The sequence below is a fragment of the Dipteris shenzhenensis genome, chromosome 2 (genome assembly GCF_047967505.1).
Source record: "Dipteris shenzhenensis isolate YYH24624 ecotype China chromosome 2, Dip_SZ_1.0, whole genome shotgun sequence".
Lineage (NCBI taxonomy): Eukaryota > Viridiplantae > Streptophyta > Polypodiopsida > Gleicheniales > Dipteridaceae > Dipteris > Dipteris shenzhenensis.
This window is the reverse complement of record NC_141597.1, coordinates 43,204,921-43,223,891: the sequence shown is the minus strand read 5'-3', so window position 1 is coordinate 43,223,891 and position 18,971 is coordinate 43,204,921. Positions and strand designations below refer to the sequence as shown.

Genomic DNA, 18,971 nt, shown 5'->3' with positions numbered 1-18,971 from the left:
TATGCTCTCACACATACAAATCCACACACTCACAAATATTTGAGCATCCATTTATACAAAGTCTTTGTACTAAGTTTCTGAAGGCGCTCCAGAGGTGAAGGACAGACTTAGCCATGATGAAGGCTAGCACTAAAGGAGAAGGCTAATCAAAAAGTAGTCCAATATCTCTTCATTCAAGCTACAATTGCTTGTGAAGTCTAAACGATTTCATTTTAATCTCCCAAACGAGCATCTAAATCTAGCTGATAGGGCAACGCACCATTTAAGATAGAAAGAATTATCGCAATACCAGCAAGTCGCAAGTACAAAACCTATGCTATCTGAAATAGGCTAAGAGCTGGAACTCAGAAACTGATATATTCATTCAGTGGTCCAATTTTGCTATTCCATCCTTATTCTACCTTGAGATGGAAATAAAACACTCTTAGCTGAAGACAAATATTAAGTTAATCACACAGTAAAATATTTAAACTTTGATGGCACTTTGATAAAGAAATTAAAGTTAATCACACAGTTAATCACACAGTCAAAAAAATATTTTAATACAAGTTAAAGTTTATTTTCAAGGAAATCACCTGTTTCTTCCTTCTCTCTGCCTCCTCCTGTTACAAACCACAAATAACCTGTCAATCGCTAGTTTTATACCAACATGCATTAGCAAATAAACAGTCGTGCAAAAGACTCATACTCGATTCTATTTGTACCATTTGCATACGTGTACTTAGGTGTACCAGAAAGCTAATGGAAACACACAAATATTGTTGAGACTAACTTTTATAGGATTGTTGCTTTATTCAATTCTAATGTTCAAATTGTTATTCAAAAATAGCTTTCTAAAAGTAAGGAGTGAATCATGAAATAACATATCCAAAAGCTGCTTAAGCTTCAAAGCTTTTCAATGCAAAAGAGTCTACTGTCTCAAAGTGTACTTGTTGCCAAAATTCCCCAAAAGGCAGCACGAGGCCTTCCAACGCAACACGGGGCCTTTTCAAAATGCAAATGAAGCAAAAATTGGAAAGAACAAATGCAACAAAGGTGTAGCTCGAAAATATAGAGGGGAAAAGGCTCCGGATCTGAGTAGAGAGTTTCACCCTTGAGAGATGAAAAAGATAGCAAATGGCAATTAGGGATGCCAAGAGAGGGCTGGAAATGAGATTTACAGCAAGTCCCACGAGAAGGAGAACACTTCAAAAAGAGAGGAAGGTGATCCAATGGAGGGGAACTCGCAGCCCGAGGCAAGGGGTTGCCAAATGAGAATGAATGGGCTCAAGGAGAGGCCTTTGAATCACTACAACAAGCTCAGAAATTCTCCAAACACCAGCATGCAGCACGAAACAGCTCCAAAAAGCTGAAAAGATTCAAATCAGCTGGCACGAACCCCGATGCAGGCCTCACGGCAGTAAATGCGTGTGCAGCAGGTCCGCACAGCAGCTGTCATGTCCGTACAATGCCGTACCAGTAATAAATGCATCCCATACAGCATTAAATGCTGGTCTGCAGATCCGTACAGCCTCTGCACAGCAATAAATGATGGCACAGATATCCGTAAAGGCCTGTACAGCGCAATAAATGCAGCAGAGATTGTCTGAAATCCATACAGCAGAGAACAGCCACACATGCGAACCCGAACAGGCTGGCTTGAAATGGTCCGAAAAGTGTCTCCCTTTGCAGTAGCTACTCCAAAATGTGGTCTTCACGCGTCAAAAAAAGGTTTTTCGCAACAGAAGTGCTTGGAGAGGCCTCAAACACTCACAGGTGTGCAGAAAATCAGCAAACCATCAGAAATGAGAGGCCCAAAGGCTGCCAAACAGCTTGAACAAGCTGCCAATGGCTCTAGGAATGAATCCCCGACCTGCTCTGATACCAATCTAGGCTAGGGCAAGCAATGAAAGCTCAAGAATGAAGGGGAGAAGACAAAAAACGAGCTGCTGTAACAAATTGCTGCAAAACTGAGTGGAAGCTCAAGAGAAAGCCAATATAACAAAACCCTAGGGCTAAGTTCCCTAACTAGACTAAGTGTCCTAAGTGGTACATGTACTAACTGTACCAACTGACCTAACTAACTGTAACTAGGCCTACAAGGCACATACCAAGGAATGAGTGGCACCTATGGATAGCCCATAGAATGGCCTACGTTGGGTCACACAGAAGAAGAAGACCATGCCTCTTGATATTTCTTCTTCTACCTCTTCTAAGTAAGCAGTCTTTTTTATTCTAGAAAAAGGAACTTCTATAAGTGAGGAGTCTTTAAAATACATCATCTCAACTTCTGACTCTTTTGTCCCATTGTTAGATTATTCCAAGAGTTGCACATGTAGAAGATTAGGGCACAATGAGTGGTAATGATAGATTGTCTTTGGATTAATCGTATGGATCCCTAGTAACCTTAGCCATCAACTCTAGTCAAAGCTCACTAATGACCTTTCCAAGACCTGGAACCAAAGTATAAAGCGCAAGGGGAACAGAGACATACTTAGATCAAATAAACTGGGAGGAAAGAGGCTAAGCCATGGCAACTCCACCCCATACAGTCCTGGCTTCCAATACATAGGGGGCAGAAGGAAGATGCCTAAATGCCAAACTTCAAAGATTTTGTCAAGCAATAACCTTAGCATGTTCCATAGTAGTGGGCATCTTCCACTTCAACTTCATCAAGAACTCATTACCACCTCCATTGATCATTTGACTCAAGATATTCATCGGACAAAACTTGGAAAAGTAAACTTATCATTTTTCCTCTAAAATCCGATGCTCCCAACAAAAGATATGAATTTTTAAAGATTCAAGTAGATCCCTTAAAAGGTTATCGACGAGCACTTTCCGACTGGTAGTGCTTTTAAAAGCTTACTCAATTGCAGGATTTGATCCCACATACTTGAAGGGCGTGACTTTACATTGGAAGCCTTCTGAAATTCCAAATGCTTGCAAAGTTATAGCCTCTTAAATTTTGGCCATAAATGTGAGGTAAACGAAAACATTTAATCATCCTAAAACCTAATGAAGTTGATATGACTTCATGTTGTAAGGAGGGTATAACATGCAAAGGATTGGGCATTGCGTTTCCTCACGGAGTGTCCAACGCAGAAGCATATTTTCCTTCTTTTTGTGCCACATGGCAAATTGTTTTCAAGCCACGTATCAAGCTTTCTATAGTCCATGTGGCCACAACAACATCACCTATTTTCATAATTCCACAATTTATACTTCAAAAAATATTTGTCTTTGCATGTTGTGGACCACATAGCTTCTCGATGCTCTGTCCATCAACCCTACTCCCGCATCATCTACACAGCCACACAAAGACTAAGAGAACGTTTCAAGCCACACCATAAACCCACTAGCAACAATCAGCATAAGCACATCGTCAAGGCATAACCAAAGGTGGAGGCGATTAGAGAATCATAACATTGGGAAAGAATAGTGAAAGACGGACAGGGAGATGGTGGGAAAGGACAGACTCCATGAGGGGAGAGGGGAGAGGGGAGAGGAAGAGCCTTCATAGCTTAAGTGGAGAGAATGGCAGCATGTACATGTGAGCAGGTACAAACAATGGGAAGAGTCTCTTCTTTGCTCGCATGGCTTCAGCAAATGTTAACATCAATAGTGGAGTGCATCTTCCATGTGAGCGAGCATGGACCTCTCTACCCGTGGACAGCCACGTAGCAATCTTGCCTCTGCTCTGCTCTCAGGAGGTGCCCTCTCTGCCAGGTACCCCCTTGTCCTTTTGCTTTGTCTGACTACTGCCCACATGGCAGCCACAATACCAATGTGGCAATCTCTCAAACCCTAGTACACCCCCCGGGTGCAATCCTCATTTGGGGGGCTCACAGGTGGGGAGGTGACCTTACAATTCCAACATGTACTAACCTATAAGAAATGTTCCAATCGGATTCATCTTGATTCCGTGGTTTTGGAACTCTGCTGATCACTCCAATATTCAAAATCCTGGGCATTAAAAGCCTCTCTCCAAGGATGGCAAGCTGGCAGCAATAAAGCCTACTATTGTCATCCTGCTTCAACATGTATCCACTTGCTTGGTACTATTTCTTTTTGTTTTTCATTAGTATGCTTATTAAGAAATGAAATGTTTTCCTACTGTTCAGTTACGGTCAATGGGGACTAGTTCTAGCATTTGAGGGGGGACCCCCTTGCTTGGGGTTATGGGCATTGGTGACCCACAAGAGTGATGGCCTCTCTTTGAGAGGGACATCTGGAAACCACACCCCACCTGAGTACCCAAACATGGGACCAATCAAATGCACAGATTGCATACCGACCTAGGAACCATTGAAGAGAATGTTCCCTGAGCTTTGGGTGTGGGCCTGGCAGCATGCCAAGAGTGATGGAGATACAAGATAAGACAACAAACAAATGAGCTCAATATGGCTCAATTATGACCTTAGAGTACGTCAATAGATAGTCCAAGCTATTAGGAACCCGTGGGTGCGATCAGAATTGAATTCTGAGAACTTTGAAACTTTAGGGTTTTGGGAGTGACACGTGGCAGCTGACACGTGGCAGACTGCCACATGGAATCTGAGCTGGCCACATGTGGCAGCATGCATGGCAAGTGGCAGGGCATGCAGGCCAAGTGTCTAGCCCCAAATCTACCAGATTTGGGGCAGGTTGTGGGTTGCCCTCTTTGGGACTGTAGCCCACCAAAAATCTGGGACAAGTGTCCACCTTCCACTCTAGGCCTTGGGGGGGGGGGGGGGGGTTGAGCCTATAAAAGAAGACCTCTCCCCTTCATTCCTCACATGAAAAATTCGTCACTTTTCTTCTCCCTCCTTTTGGATGATGCAGCAGAACCTCTCCAGCTCCTTGGATGCAGCCAGCTTCTCCCCAGGCCATTCTCTCACCTCAGCAGCACTTTCTCTCTCTACAACAGCACATTCCCTCTCTACAGTTCCAACCCCTCCTCTCTAGAAATATGTCCCCTCTCAGCTCTTCTGGAACAGCAGCATCATCCTCTCTCCTTCTCCTAGCCTGGAGCAGACACAGCCCCTTTCTCTCTCCTGCTGCAATCTTTCTCTCTCTACTGCAGAATTTCTCTCTCTACTGTTCCAGCCCATTCCCCTTGCAGAAATCTGCCTTTCTGTGCACCTCTAGAACAGCACCAGCTCCTCTCTTACATCCCCTCCCTTGGGCTCAGCATTGGCACTCTCTCTCTACAACTATCACTCCATAGAGGCTTTCTCTCTCTAGCCTACAGGCTGTTTTTCTAAGCTGTTCTCATTCCAACCCCATTTCCACACTCTCCTCACCCAAGGTAGCTTCAGAGGCATCAAGGACTTCATCTACAAAAGGGTCAAGTCACGAAGGGAGCCTGTATTGTCAAGTTTATCTCATTTACAGCACTATTTCATGTTGTTTCTACTATCTTTCTAGAAACTAGTGCTTGCCTCTAATGTTGGATGTAAGTGGTGATTGTTACAGGCTTCTTCCTTGTGGATTGGGCAAGCCAAGAGTTGAAACCTGAGCTTGAAGTCCTCCTTTTTGTTGTCTACCTTGCACATATGCTCTTGAGTCTTGTATCTAGGTCCTAGGTTTTCACTGAGTTCATCAGTTTGGAAGGTGCATTGCACCTTGGTCTTGTATCTCCATTTTCAAGAATAAAGTGAGCCTGGATAAGGGGGGGGGGGGGGGGGGGGGGGGCGTCTTTTGGCCCCTCAATCCTATTGCAATTTTCCAATGATGTCACTTTGTGTTTAAGCTGTATAAGTCTTAATTCCAGCTTAATTGCAAACTCTTAAGTTCAAGTATATGTGTTTGGCAACTCGCAATCATTTCATTCAAACGCCTCTACAAAATCCATTGTCTGAATTGATAGAAAGCACCGAGTAGTTTACAACTATGTGCAATAATTTACATTACTTTCTGATAGAGTTTGAACCTGGTTTCTCTGCAAAAACCCTTTTTGCCTATCACAGGTGCCACATCAGCAAAAACTCAATCATTCTTGGGTTCTGGAATTGACTGAGATTTGACACAGGAATCAGAAAAAGGGGTGAAATCTCCAAAGTTTGAAGTTAGGGCTTCTGGTGAAACTTCCTGGTCAGCTGCCTGCCACCAATTCAGAAAACCTTACTTGTGTTTTACTGAGTTTTCACCAAGATTTGGGCAGAGTTTTTGTTCAACTTCCTGTTTGTGCATTCTGCCATGTGGAAGAGATATAAGCAGATTCAAGACAGGATTCAGAAAGAGATGGAAGTATACATGGTTGATTATTCTTTTTCTGTTGAACATATCGCAATGGCAACATTCATGAACACCATGTAAAACAGTAACAGTGGGGGTAGAGCTCAAGCTGATGGATTGCCTGTGCTTGCAGGAGGGACTGACTTGGCTGAAGCTGTCACTGTGTTTAAAAGAGAATGTATCTTAGTTAACCTACAAAACTTTTCACAAAACAATCAATAAAGATCATTTGGAGCTATAATCAAGGGTCTCAGGAAATTAGATGATAACATCAGGGTCCCTAATCACGAATTGGATCTCCAACTTCAGACTCTTTCATTAGCATGAACAAGGGATTTCATCTGGTCGAGAGACCAAACTGGTGAGAAGAAGAAATCAATGCCTATGTTTCATGAAGAACCCATCTCAGGTAGGGAACCTCAAAAGCAATGTGTAACGGCACAGCCACATGGCAAAGTCGGCATATGAGGTGGCAACTGTCTGACCAGCTCCAAGTCAGCTTGGCCAGCCACCTGGTAAGCCTAGAGAATGGGCTGATCGGCTACCAGCACAGGCTACATAATTAGGGGTTGCACCTCCACTCCACACACAATACACAAGTGACTCTTCATCTCTTCAGGTCGGCTCACTGGTCGTCTCCGAGTCAGCTTGGCCGGCCACCTTAGATGAATCCAGGAACTTTCCAAACTCATCCTCTAAAAACACAACATAGTGCAATTTCAATCTCACGATAGTCACTCATAAGATTGAAAACCATAAACTCCATCATAGCAGGGACTAGCTACTATGACATCCTCACTAACGTCATCAGCGCCCAACAGTGGGTGTAGACCATAGTATAAAAATATGCTCTCACACATACAAATTCACACCCCCACACATACTTGAGCATCCATTTATACAAAGTCTTCGTATTGAGTTTCTGTCAGCACTCCGGAGGTGAAGGGCCACCTAGTAAGCCTAGATGATGGGCTGATCGGCTAGGCCTAGCCCTATCATGGGCTATATAAGTGGGGATTGCACCTCCAGTCCCACACAATACACAACTGACTCTTCATCCCTGGACAAATGCAAGAGTGATCAGGCAATTTGCAGTGAGGCACCTTGTTCCTTCACCTCCTGTCCCAAAAGTTGTGCAAGGAAGTATACTTGCGTCCCTTAGAGAAGAGCATTGTTTCCAGAAATTGTACCCGTGGTGGAGTTTCAGTTTTAGCCTGTTTGGGCATGTATACCTGATCTACATTCTCTTCTAGCTCACTCTCATGTGAACTATTGTTGGTTAAAGCCCGCTGACTTAAAGCTTGCTTCCGCTGAAGTGCATTGCATGCATAGTAAAATCTATTTGAGAAAAGGACTGCTTGCTACAGCCAACCTTATGCAGCGGAATAAAGAAAGACTTGAGATCTCACAACAAAAGTTTTGAATGCTAACTCACTCCATACATGTATGTATAAAGAGAGAACACTTCAGATGTGGAGACGATACACACATATTCACCCAAACAAAGCTCATAGATGGAGGTGATGTCCAAGTAGATAATATTACCAAAACTGTGACAACACCATCATCAAACATACACTAAGGTACCCACCAAGAACGGGCTCTGTTTGCTGATGCCTCTATTGTAGACGACTCCTAGATCACCACATGTCCCCTCTCAGATTTCATGGCTGCTCTAGGTTGAGCATTCCTGCAAAATCTGCTCACAAGTTCTCTGCAGACGAAGCTCCCTCTGTTGCACCACCTTACGCTCTCCTACAGTGTGTAGGTCTGCACCAGGGTGTGCTGTGGATGTCTGGACTTCTGCCCTGCAAGACCTGATGGTGTGATCCTCAATCTCACTCTGCTCTTCACCCTGAAGAATGATATGCACACTGGGACTGCTGAATACTGGACCGCCCCACAATGGGGCCCTTTTATAGGCTTCGCAGCCCCCAAACCTGTTACAGATTGTTTCAGCCGGGCCACAACCTTTACCCTCAAAGACAATAATGGTATCTACATAGGACCAATAAATTATTTTACTAACCCTACTGTTTAAACTTATTTGTTGCCTTTCCTCATCTAGTCTGTCAGTCAGCCGACTGCTCATAGACTGGGCCAACCAGTCCTAGGCCTATTTAATGCTGCTCCTGCAGTCGCCTGCGTCGTTCTTCATCGTTTGAAGAACGACAGCTTGAAGGTCATCGTAAGGTAAAAGAGGAGCTTCTTGTTGACTTGATTGAACCTTCAATAGTTCCAGATAAGCCAGAAAAGATTTCTTGATATAAAGAAAGACGTATGCACAATATAGTTATTCAAGAATACTTAGTAAAGTGGAAAGATGGTTCATAAGAAAATGCTACATGGGAATCAAAAAGCAATTATATACACCTTCATATGAATAGAATATATCCCAATCTTACAAATTAAATTTTTTTATAAAGAACAAAGGAAAGAAGAGAGTTTGTAAGCGACTTAAAATGAAATTTGAGTAAATGAGAAAAAATAATAATAATAACTTAGTAAGCAAAGCTAAGCTTATGTCTCATCAATACCCAAGCATAAGTTGTCATCTTGGTTTCGAAAGATCCCGCCATCCGGAATATGTCAACTCTTCTTAAGGGGAGGAAATGTTAAATCAATAATGATATGATGTTGGTGTGCCTTAGATTAGGAAATATTATATACACCTTCATATGAATAGAAAATATCCCCATCTTACAAATTATTTTTTTAAATAAAGAACAAAGGAAAGAATAGAGTTTGTAAGCGACTTAAAACGAAATTTGAGTAAATAAGAAAAATAAAAATAAAAATAACTTAGTAAGCAAAGCTAAGCTTGTGTCTCATTAATACCCAAACATAAGTTGTCATCTGGGTTTCAAGCCATCCGGAATATTGTTGCTGAGGATGTCAACTCTTCTTAAGGGGGAGGAAATGTTATCAATAATGATATGATGTTAAGGGGTGTCCCTTAGATTAGGAAATTAGGGAGTTAGACAATAGTCACTAGTTAGTACGGACGAAGTCTAGTAATGCCTAGTTACAGCTAGGACAGCTAGTACTAGGTCCTAGTGTCCTAAATGGTAAGTGGACTACACATAGTAAGTAAAAACAAGGCTTAGGGGTGGCATTAGCACATCTAGCAGCTTCTAGTAGTGGGCTATTGTGGCAGGGTCACACTTGTGCTACACTTTCGCTGCCCACAAAAATAAAGTTATGGGGTACCCTGACGAGGATCTCGAGGAGACTAAGTTGCAACTTGGTGTCAATAAGAACTGTTCGATGGGCCACCCTGGTGGTTCCTGGGAGCATGAGCTTGGAGATTCTTGTGGTTAACCAACTAAAGACTGATGGTGCAATGGTGACCATGGAGGACGCGACGCGGGGGTGTTACACTTTCACTGCCCACTAGAAGAAGGTTATGGAGTACCCTGACGGAGTTGCAACTTGCTGTCCATAAGAACTGTTCAAGACGCCACCCTGGTGGTTCCTGGGAGCATGAGATTGGAGATTCTTGTGGTTAACCAACTAAAGAATGATGGTGCTATGTTGATTATGGAGGACTTAGGGCATTCCTTAGATTAGCTCTACACGAGCTTGAATATTTTAGATACAGTCGGCAGAGTCTAACTTGTTCAAGGATGGCTTGAGCATCAATGGAGATCATGCCTTGGTGACCCACTAGATTGATAGCTGACGCTGCTCATGCATCTCAAAGACTCAACAAGTACATATACCTAGATGAGTCTAGGAACATGCCCAAACTCATCCTCTAAAAACACAGTCTAACTTGTTCAAGGACGGCTTGAGCATCGATGGAGATCATGCCTTGGTGACCCACTAGATTGATAGCTGATACTACTTATGCATCTCAGAGACTCAACAAGTACATATACCTAGATGCGTCCAGGAACATGCCCAAACTTATCATCTAAAAACACAATATAGTGCACTTTCAATCTCATGATACTCACTCATAAGGTTAAAAACCATAAACTTCATCATGCATAGCAGGGACTAGCTACTATGACTTCCCCACTGACGTCATCAGTGCCCAACAGTGGGTGTAGACCATATGCTCTCACACATACAAATCCACACACCCACACATACTTGAGCATCCATATTACGATCACTATACTAGAACCTTCTTCATATTGTCAATTCAACGATCAATCACACGGCAGGCACTCAGATTTTCCTCCCATCCAATTCTTGGTGGTAGCAAACTCATCATAATACAATCACTCGTGAAAGCTCCTGCTTGCATATTCTACCAAGCCCCAATTCCCTAGATGGATCTAGTATGCCACATGTCTTCATTCTAAGGTACCTCGTAGATGCATCTTTACTACCCCTCTCTTGGGATATCAATTTATTCACTTGCCCCTAGGCACATTTCCACACTTAATGCATGTAAGACCCATAGCCTTAGACCCATCTAGTCAATGCCTTGTCACCCTCATGAAGGACCTTGACATTAACCCCTTTGACCATTTACATGAAGCCCAAATAAATATAATACAAACATTGATCCTATATGAAGGAAAATGTCAACTGACCCTTCCGACGTCATGTTGCCTCAATTTGAGCGTAACATTCCTTCCCTCTGTGGTAATTCCAATTTATAGGCCACCTTGCCTATTCTTTTTAGAATTAACCACGGACCACAATATCGGGGTGATAACTTGGCACACTCTCCTGCAGTCAAAGACTTAGAGTATAAAGAAACTCTGAGAAAAACTTTTTCTCCTTCCTTAAATTCTCTAATGGATCTGTTTTCATCCGCATACGCCTTAGCTCTATCCATAGCTTGGTGGATGTTAACTCTCGCAAGTGCTAGCATCTCCCGCATCTGAACCACAAAGTTCGCGGCACTAGACACTTTCTGAGGTACTCCAACTGTAGTTGGATTTCCTCGTCTATAACCATAGTTCAGCTCAAACAGACTGAACCCTGTAGAGGAATGTTTCCTATCATTGTAGGCAAATTCTAATAGTGGCAACCACTTGTCCCATGTATGTTGCCTCAATGATACATATGCTCTAAGCATATCCTCTAAAATTTGGTTGATTCTTTCCGTCTGACCATCTGTTTCTGGATGACCCCCACTACTCATTCCCAGCTCAATCCTTAGTGTCTCAAACACTACATTCCAAAAATGACTGGTAAATTTGACATCCCTGTCTGACACTATGGATTTGGGTAATCCATGCAAATGAAATATATGTTTAATAAACAAATCCGCCACTTACGGGGCACTAACAGACTCTCTAGTTGGAATGAAGTGAGCCATCTTGGTACGACGATCAACTACCACAAGGATAGAATCATAACCACCTTGTGTCGTAGGCAGACCTACAATAAAGTCCATGGAAATGCTCTCCCACCTACCTAGTTGTCATGTGCACGGATCGGTATCTGACGTGTACTAGGTACACAGAACTAGCTCAGGTTAGCCTGGGGAGGCTTAGAGCTAGGCAGGCTTGATTCTCGGGTTGAGTGGCAAGGGTACGAACTATTTATAGGTCTTCGCTATTTTTGGCGCCGGGGCCCGAGTCTATAAAAGAGGCCCAGGGGGTTCAGTTCTCAGTGTGCAGTTGGGAGCAAGTCTCGTTCCCAGGTGCTAGGTCTGATCCTGGATTGTGTCGCGGACGCGCGCCTGCATCTTAGCGTAGCCCAAGGCCCAGTGACAGATCCAGGGCTTCACAGCGCCACCTGGTGGTATGGGACACCAGGCTGGTTTGGATCTGATTGGGAGCTCGTGCCGGTAGCTCAGCCCGTGGCTCGGGGGGACATCTTCTGATTCGGGATCTCATCCCGTAGATGTCACGGTTGGGTGGTGAGCAGCCTGCTCAGTTCTGATGTTGTGTGTGGTTATCTTGCAGTTCAGGGGTTTCAGGAGTGCTGGGACGTGTCAGTTGGTATCAGAGCCAACTCCTGAGGTAGGAACTTCTGATACGAGAAATTTGACGGATTTCTCTTCCAGGTATGCCCTGAAATTCGAGATTTCCTGCTGCGTGTTTTGCTGTCTACCTGGAGAAGGAGGGGTGAAGAGATATCTGGAAAAGGCAGGAAGAAGGAGAGACCTGATTACGAAATTACTGAAGAGTCTACGTGAGAGAGGGAGTGAAATTCTAGCTAGGAGAGTGTGGAAGAGAGGCGAAACAGGGCTGATAAGTAGGCGATGGAATCGAGATGCTGGTCAGGGCTGCACAGAGGTAAGTGCCGCTGGTAGGAGAGGCTGAGGAGTTGCGCCATCTGATGGTGCAGAAAGCGGCCCAGGCAGGGGGTGCGTCAAGCTGATCAGGGTGCGGTCGATGGCATCTAGGGGTGGCTGAGGTGCGAAAAAGCACCACCTTCCAAGCTTGGAAGGTGGCGCAGGAAAAAGCATCGACCCTCCAAGATTGGAGGGTGTGCATGCTAATTTTAGCCCCAAGCCCCAATTTTGGGAGGCCAGCTTTCCTGGAAAGCGTGGCTAGGCTTTTCTAGGAAGCCCAGCCTCCAGAATAGCTGGGCTATCTTCTATAAAGACTGGCGAGACCTCAAGTCCAGCCATAGCCTCAAGCCTGACAGCGCAAGAACAGCCTGCCCCTACCAGAATTCCGCCATCTAGTTACTGCTGCAATAGCAGCAGCTCTGCGACCTGCCTCTGCCTGAGATCCGCCTCCACGAAACGGCTGCAACAGTAGCAGCTATTCCGTACTGTACGGCCTGCAGCGGACCTGCAGAAGGACTCCATCCCCTACGCGCGCTGGTCGTTGGTGCACGACATCTTCTTGTTCCAGCCAGCTTCTCTGATTTCGCCATATCTTGGAGGGACGGTTTTTTTCCTCTACTCTTCTCCTTCCAGTTTCGATTCTCCCAGCTATTTCCCTCAGCCTGTAATCGAGTCAGTATTCAGCCATGTCTGATGCTCCGAATCCCGAGTTCACTATGGGGGAGCAGGAATTAGATTACACTCCAGTGGGAGAGGATGATCAGGGTCTTTATGATGACCTGATCACTAAGAAAGCCTTCAGTGAGTTCACGACTGCTCTGGATGGTAAATTTGAGCAGGTCAACGCTAATCAAACGGGGTTGACACAGCAACTCCAAGGGATACAAGCCACTTTGACTCTTCTGGCTAGCACGGTTCAGGCACTCACGCATGTGGATGCCATGGCTTCCGTGCTAGGCCCGAATATCACTCCGGATCCCTTTCCAGGTGACCAAAAATCAAGAACAAAGGAGGTGGTTGACACTTGGTTACACAAGTGGCAAGTACACTTCCAATTTCACCCCTATCCAGACGAGAAAAAGATTCAGCTTGCAGCAGGGTTTATGTCAGGTAAAGCCTTGCTTTGGTGGAAAGAACTTCAGCCTAAGCCTGACACTTGGACAGAATTTGAGGGTATCTTCAAGAAGGAGTTCCTGAAGAAGGAAGATGATTATGATATCGTCGGCAAGCTCAAAGCCCTCGATATGTCCAAATTGAATTTAGCTTTTGAAGTTTATCTTCAAAGATTTAGGGATCTGCAAACCAGGGCCACCAAAATGGATCCTGTAACCTTGTTAGGTTTTTTCGTGGATGGTTTGCCAGACTCCTATAAGTTACAGATTAAGAACAACAAGTGCACAACATTGCAGGAGGCCATGACATATGCGCGCATATATGATGATACCATGGCCGGAATCAAGGCAACCACAGTTACCGAGACGAGCGGAAAGAACAAACGCAAGTTCTTTCAGCATGCGACTGGTATTGGGGAGACGAAGTCTACGGACAACGCCTCCAGGAAAAGCTTAACTCCTGCGAAGAATGGTAAGGCCCGTTTCCTTCGCACTCTCAGGCTCAAGAAAGAGGGCCGGTGTTTTTATTGCGAGGAGCGGGGCCACACAAAGAATGAGTGTCCTAAGCGGAAGAACCAAAAGTTGGTGCTAGGACCGAAGCTCCAGGCGGGTCCACGTACCGCAGCCAAGGGAGCCAACCAGGTTACGATGACAGGATTCAAAATGATGCTGCTAAGAACTTCTTGCAAGACATGCAGGAAATGTTGCACTTTGCCAAGGAGTCTATTAGAAGTGCCCAAGATCGGGACAGATTTTATGCTAATAGACATCGTTCACCTAGAGAGTTCTCTGAACGAACGATGGTATATTTGAGAATTCCTAAGGAATCCAAGAGCCTAAGTACTGGTTTGGTTCCGAAATTATCCCCCAGATACTCTGGCCCATTCAAGGTCATTAAAAGAATTGGACCAGTTGCATATCGACTAGAATTGCCTCCTGATGTTAAAGTACATCCAGTCTTTCATGTCAGTAGACTGAAAGAAGTATTGGGTGCAGATGATCAAATTGTTTCTCCTCATGAGATTATAGAAGTTACAGATTTAACTTTTATTCCTCACGAACCTGAATCTATTCTTGCATTCCGTGAAAGACAAATTCGAAATCGTACTATCACAGAATACAAGATTAAGTGGAAGGATCGTGTTGAGGAGGATGCAACATGGGAGACATTACAAAACCTCCAAAGAACATTTCCGGGTTTTTTACCGAACTCAGGAGTGAGTTCTTAGAGGAGGGGGAGTATGTCATGTGCACGGATCGGTATCTGACGTGTACTAGGTACACAGAACTAGCTCAGGTTAGCCTGGGGAGGCTTAGAGCTAGGCAGGCTTGATTCTCGGGTTGAGTGACAAGGGTACGAACTATTTATAGGTCTTCGCTATTTTTGGCGCCGGGGCCCGAGTCTATAAAAGAGGCCCAGGGGGTTCAGTTCTCAGTGTGCAGTTGGGAGCAAGTCTCGTTCCCAGGTGCTAGGTCTGATCCTGGATTGTGTCGCGGACGCGCGCCTGCATCTTAGCGTAGCCCAAGGCCCAGTGACAGATCCAGGGCTTCACAGCGCCACCTGGTGGTATGGGACACCAGGCTGGTTTGGATCTGATTGGGAGCTCGTGCCGGTAGCTCAGCCCGTGGCTCGGGGAGACATCTTCTGATTCGGGATCTCATCCCGTAGATGTCACGGTTGGGTGGTGAGCAGCCTGCTCAGTTCTGATGTTGTGTGTGGTTATCTTGCAGTTCAGGGGTTTCAGGAGTGCTGGGACGTGTCACTAGTAGTATTTCCAAAGGCTGTAAAAGTCCGAGTGGCTTCACCTAGTCTGCCTTCCTTACTTGACACGAAAAACAACGTGTCACATATGTTTTTTCATTTTTGGCCAAAAGAAATCTCGCTTCACGAGATCATACGTTTTCTCGACCCCTGGATGTCCCACACATGGGCTATTATGGCATTGTCGAATGACCCTTTGCCTGAGATCATTCTGATTAAGTACTACTCCATTTCTTTTTCGCATACCATCTCTTATGGTATATCTTGCATAAGTTTGGCCTTTTTTGGATGCCATATCACCCTTTTCATCGAGTTTAAATACATGAGTCTTAGGCCAAAGGCTCTGGACGAACTCGTCCACCTTTTGAATTTCTCTAATCTCGGTCATTAAAGCACTCTCTAATACTGTGAAACTCATAATATGCATAATGCGTGACAACGCATCAGCAACTTTATTATCCTTCCCTCTTCGGTACCGAATCTTCAAGTTAAACTCCTGCATGAGTTCTGCCCACCTAGCTTGGCGGCCTCTCAAGTCAAGTTGTTTACAAAAATGTTTCACAGTATCATGATCAACATCAACATAAAACTTTGATCCATATAAATAATGTCTCCATGTTTTCAGAGCATGGATAACAACATACAACTCTAATTCATGAGTTGGCCAATTTCATTGAGAGGGAGAAATCTTCTTGCTTTCAAAGGCTACTGGCCTTCCCTCTTGGAGGAGAACTGCTCCTACCGCAATGCCACTTGCATCGGTTTCAAGAAAAAACGGTTTTTGGGGATTAACTATTTTTAACATCGGTCCAGAGACCACAGCTTGTTTTATGGTGTTAAAACTGTCCCCATATAAAAGGTACTTTATCTGAGGTCAGATCAATCAATGGCGACACTATCTCGGAATATCCTTTGAAATGCCTTCGATAAAATTGGACAAATCCCAAGAATGATTGCAAAGCAGTCAAACTCTGAGGAATAGGCCAAGTCAATATCGTAGCCACTTTCCATTTCTACCCTATCAAGAGTAATAATGAATCCTAAATATTCAAGTCTTACCATACATAGTACAGTTTTAATTTTATTTACATAAAGACTGGCTTTCCTCAAAGTATTGAACACTTTTCTTAAGTGTTCGTGATGCTCAGCAATACTTATGCTAAACACAAGAATGTCGTCAATAAAATCTACTACAAACTTCCCGATATACGGCCGTAGTAAATCGTTCATAAGCATGACGAATGTAGCAGGAGCATTGGTAAGTCCAAACAGCATTACCAAAAACTCATAATGTCCAAACCTGCTTCTAAAAGCAATTCTATGCACATCCTTGGCTCTAATATGGATCTCATGGTAGCTACACTTAACATCAATCTTGCTGAAAATTATGGCCCCAAGCAATGCATCTAGCAAATCATCAATTCGAGCCATCGGATACCTGTGCTTAACAGTGATATTATTCAGTGCTCTCTAATCTATACAGAGGCGAAAAGTATCATCTTTCTTTTTCTTCAATATCACTGGCGAAGAAAAAGGTGAGAAACTCGGTTGAATCTGCTCCAGCTTGAGGTATTCTTCCAATTGTCTTCGCACCTCCGCTTCTTCGGTAAAAGTTAACCTATAGGGAGGTCTATTTGCAGGTTCTGCCCCCGGGATTAGTTGAATCTTATGCTGAACATTCCGCTCTGCAGGTAACCCATAAGGTTACTCATCCCTGAAACAATCAGAGAACTCCTCTGCTATTTGATCAGCCAACTTGGCCATCTCTCCATTTTGAATAACATCAATGCTAGCCAAAGGACCATCAATCGGCTCTACCAATGATGTACAAAGAAACAAAAACTCTTCTTGAGCTTTTCAAACTTCCATTACAAAAACCAACGGTCCTTGAGCTATATCTTTTTCACCTCGCAAGACATACTGCACATCATTCATCTTGAATTAATAAATATGTTTTTTCCAATCTATGGCTGGATTCTTCCTAGAATGTCACCTAGGGCTATATCTGCGTGAGCAAGCTTTATCAAGCTTCTCTGTATAGTCCTGAATTTGAAGTTCCAATTGGGTAACCCTTTGGTCCCATACTTTAGTTGAACTTCCGTCTGCCATTCTGACTGTATATGCATAGTCAAATGGGCTAGTCTTTAATTTCAGCATCTTTACAAGCTTGGAGTTAATTACATTGTGCGTTGACGCTAAGTCAAACAACACAATGACGTCATGATTGGCTATTTGCCCTTTCATCTTAATTAACTCCGTATCGTTAAAGGCTGTATACCCCGTTGCTGCGGGCTTTAATAGGATATTATCAAGTGCACTGTTTACTAGCTTAGCAACAGACACACATAACAAAACAGGTACTGACCTTTGAGAAGATCCCGCTAGCTGAATCTGCATCTGTTCTACTCTGGGACTCTCCTCCATTTCCACGTCGAATTCTGAGATCACCATTTCAGCCATCCGACGATCCTTGTTTCGTGGACAATCTTTCCACTAATGAGGCTGAAGGCATTTAAAACACAAGCCTTCTCTCCTCGCTTTTTCCCTTTGCTCTGGGTTCAAAGAAGATTTCGAACAAGCCCGGGCTGCCATTGGTGTTACTTTTCTTTTCACTCCAATGGTGGTACTTGGTTTAGGAGTCTCAACTGGCTTCGCCTGCTTGGCTTGACCACTAGGCTGTGAGACACTCCCTTTGCTAATCCATTTCTTCTTACACCCTGTTTTCTTCAGGTACTCATACCGAGTCCCAACCTGCACAAACCCACTTGGTATGTTCCCTTTGGCATCCTCATAGTTCAGGGCTATGATAATTGCTTCATCTAGCATGTTCGCATACTTAGCTCAAAATTCCATCTTGATCCAATCATTCAGTCCAAAGATAAAATCTTTTACCTGCATCGACTAAGGTAGAGATTCATAAATTTTCATTACACTCTCTCTGAACTTATCAATGTATTCAGCCACTGATAAATTTCTCCTACAAAGGTTTCGATACTGATCCCAAGCTCGGGATGCTTCGTCAGGAGGCAAGAAGGGTTTTCTAAATTATTTTTTTAACCCCTCCCAAGAAGTGGATGCTACTCCATCTTTCTGTTGTTTTATCCACCACCTATCCACTGCCTCATTAAACATATGGGTGGCCTCGCGGATTTTCTTCATATCATTCCTGATTTCACAAATGGCGAAGGCCTCGTCCCATTTGTGTAACCAGGTCTCTCTGATATCGGAACTACAATCAGACATCTGACCAGAATACTTTTCTGGCCTATAATTGGCAATATTAGGCACCTTAGCCCTCCTAGGCTCGACCATATGAACACTGGTCTCAGGCTCCATCGGAGCTTTACCCTTCTCTTCACGAGATGGTCTAGCAGACATACTATGAACCATTTTTCTGAGCTCGGATTGCCCTACATTTGCTTGCAATTATTGAGCTAAAATCTATTGCAAGGCATCCTCCAATAATGCAATTCTACTAGACAGTGTATGGCCTGCTGAGCGCGATACCTGCGGGGTCGACCAGACTCCCAACTCTATGGGATCCACCCTAGAAGCTTCTTCTTCGACTTCCATTTAGATCAATGGGTGTTTTTTTTTTCACCCACTATCCAAATGATACAAACTCAGAAATAATATTTACAACTATATATAATAACTTTCCAAACCCCTGCTATACAAGCATATAGCAAACTAT

At 44.0% G+C, this 18,971-nt stretch overlaps 1 protein-coding gene across 2 annotated transcripts in view; it reads right to left on the bottom strand.

Annotated features, from left to right (window-relative positions):
- Nucleotides 1–18,971, bottom strand: part of LOC147904791 (ABSCISIC ACID-INSENSITIVE 5-like protein 4) — a 50,424-nt gene that overhangs the window by 6,368 nt on the left and 25,085 nt on the right. For both annotated transcript variants that reach the window (XM_087388401.1, XM_087388410.1), the window contains exon 4: nucleotides 576–602. In XM_087388401.1, the coding sequence (XP_087244527.1) occupies nucleotides 576–602 (27 nt within the window). The remainder of the gene's footprint in view (nucleotides 1–575; nucleotides 603–18,971) is intronic.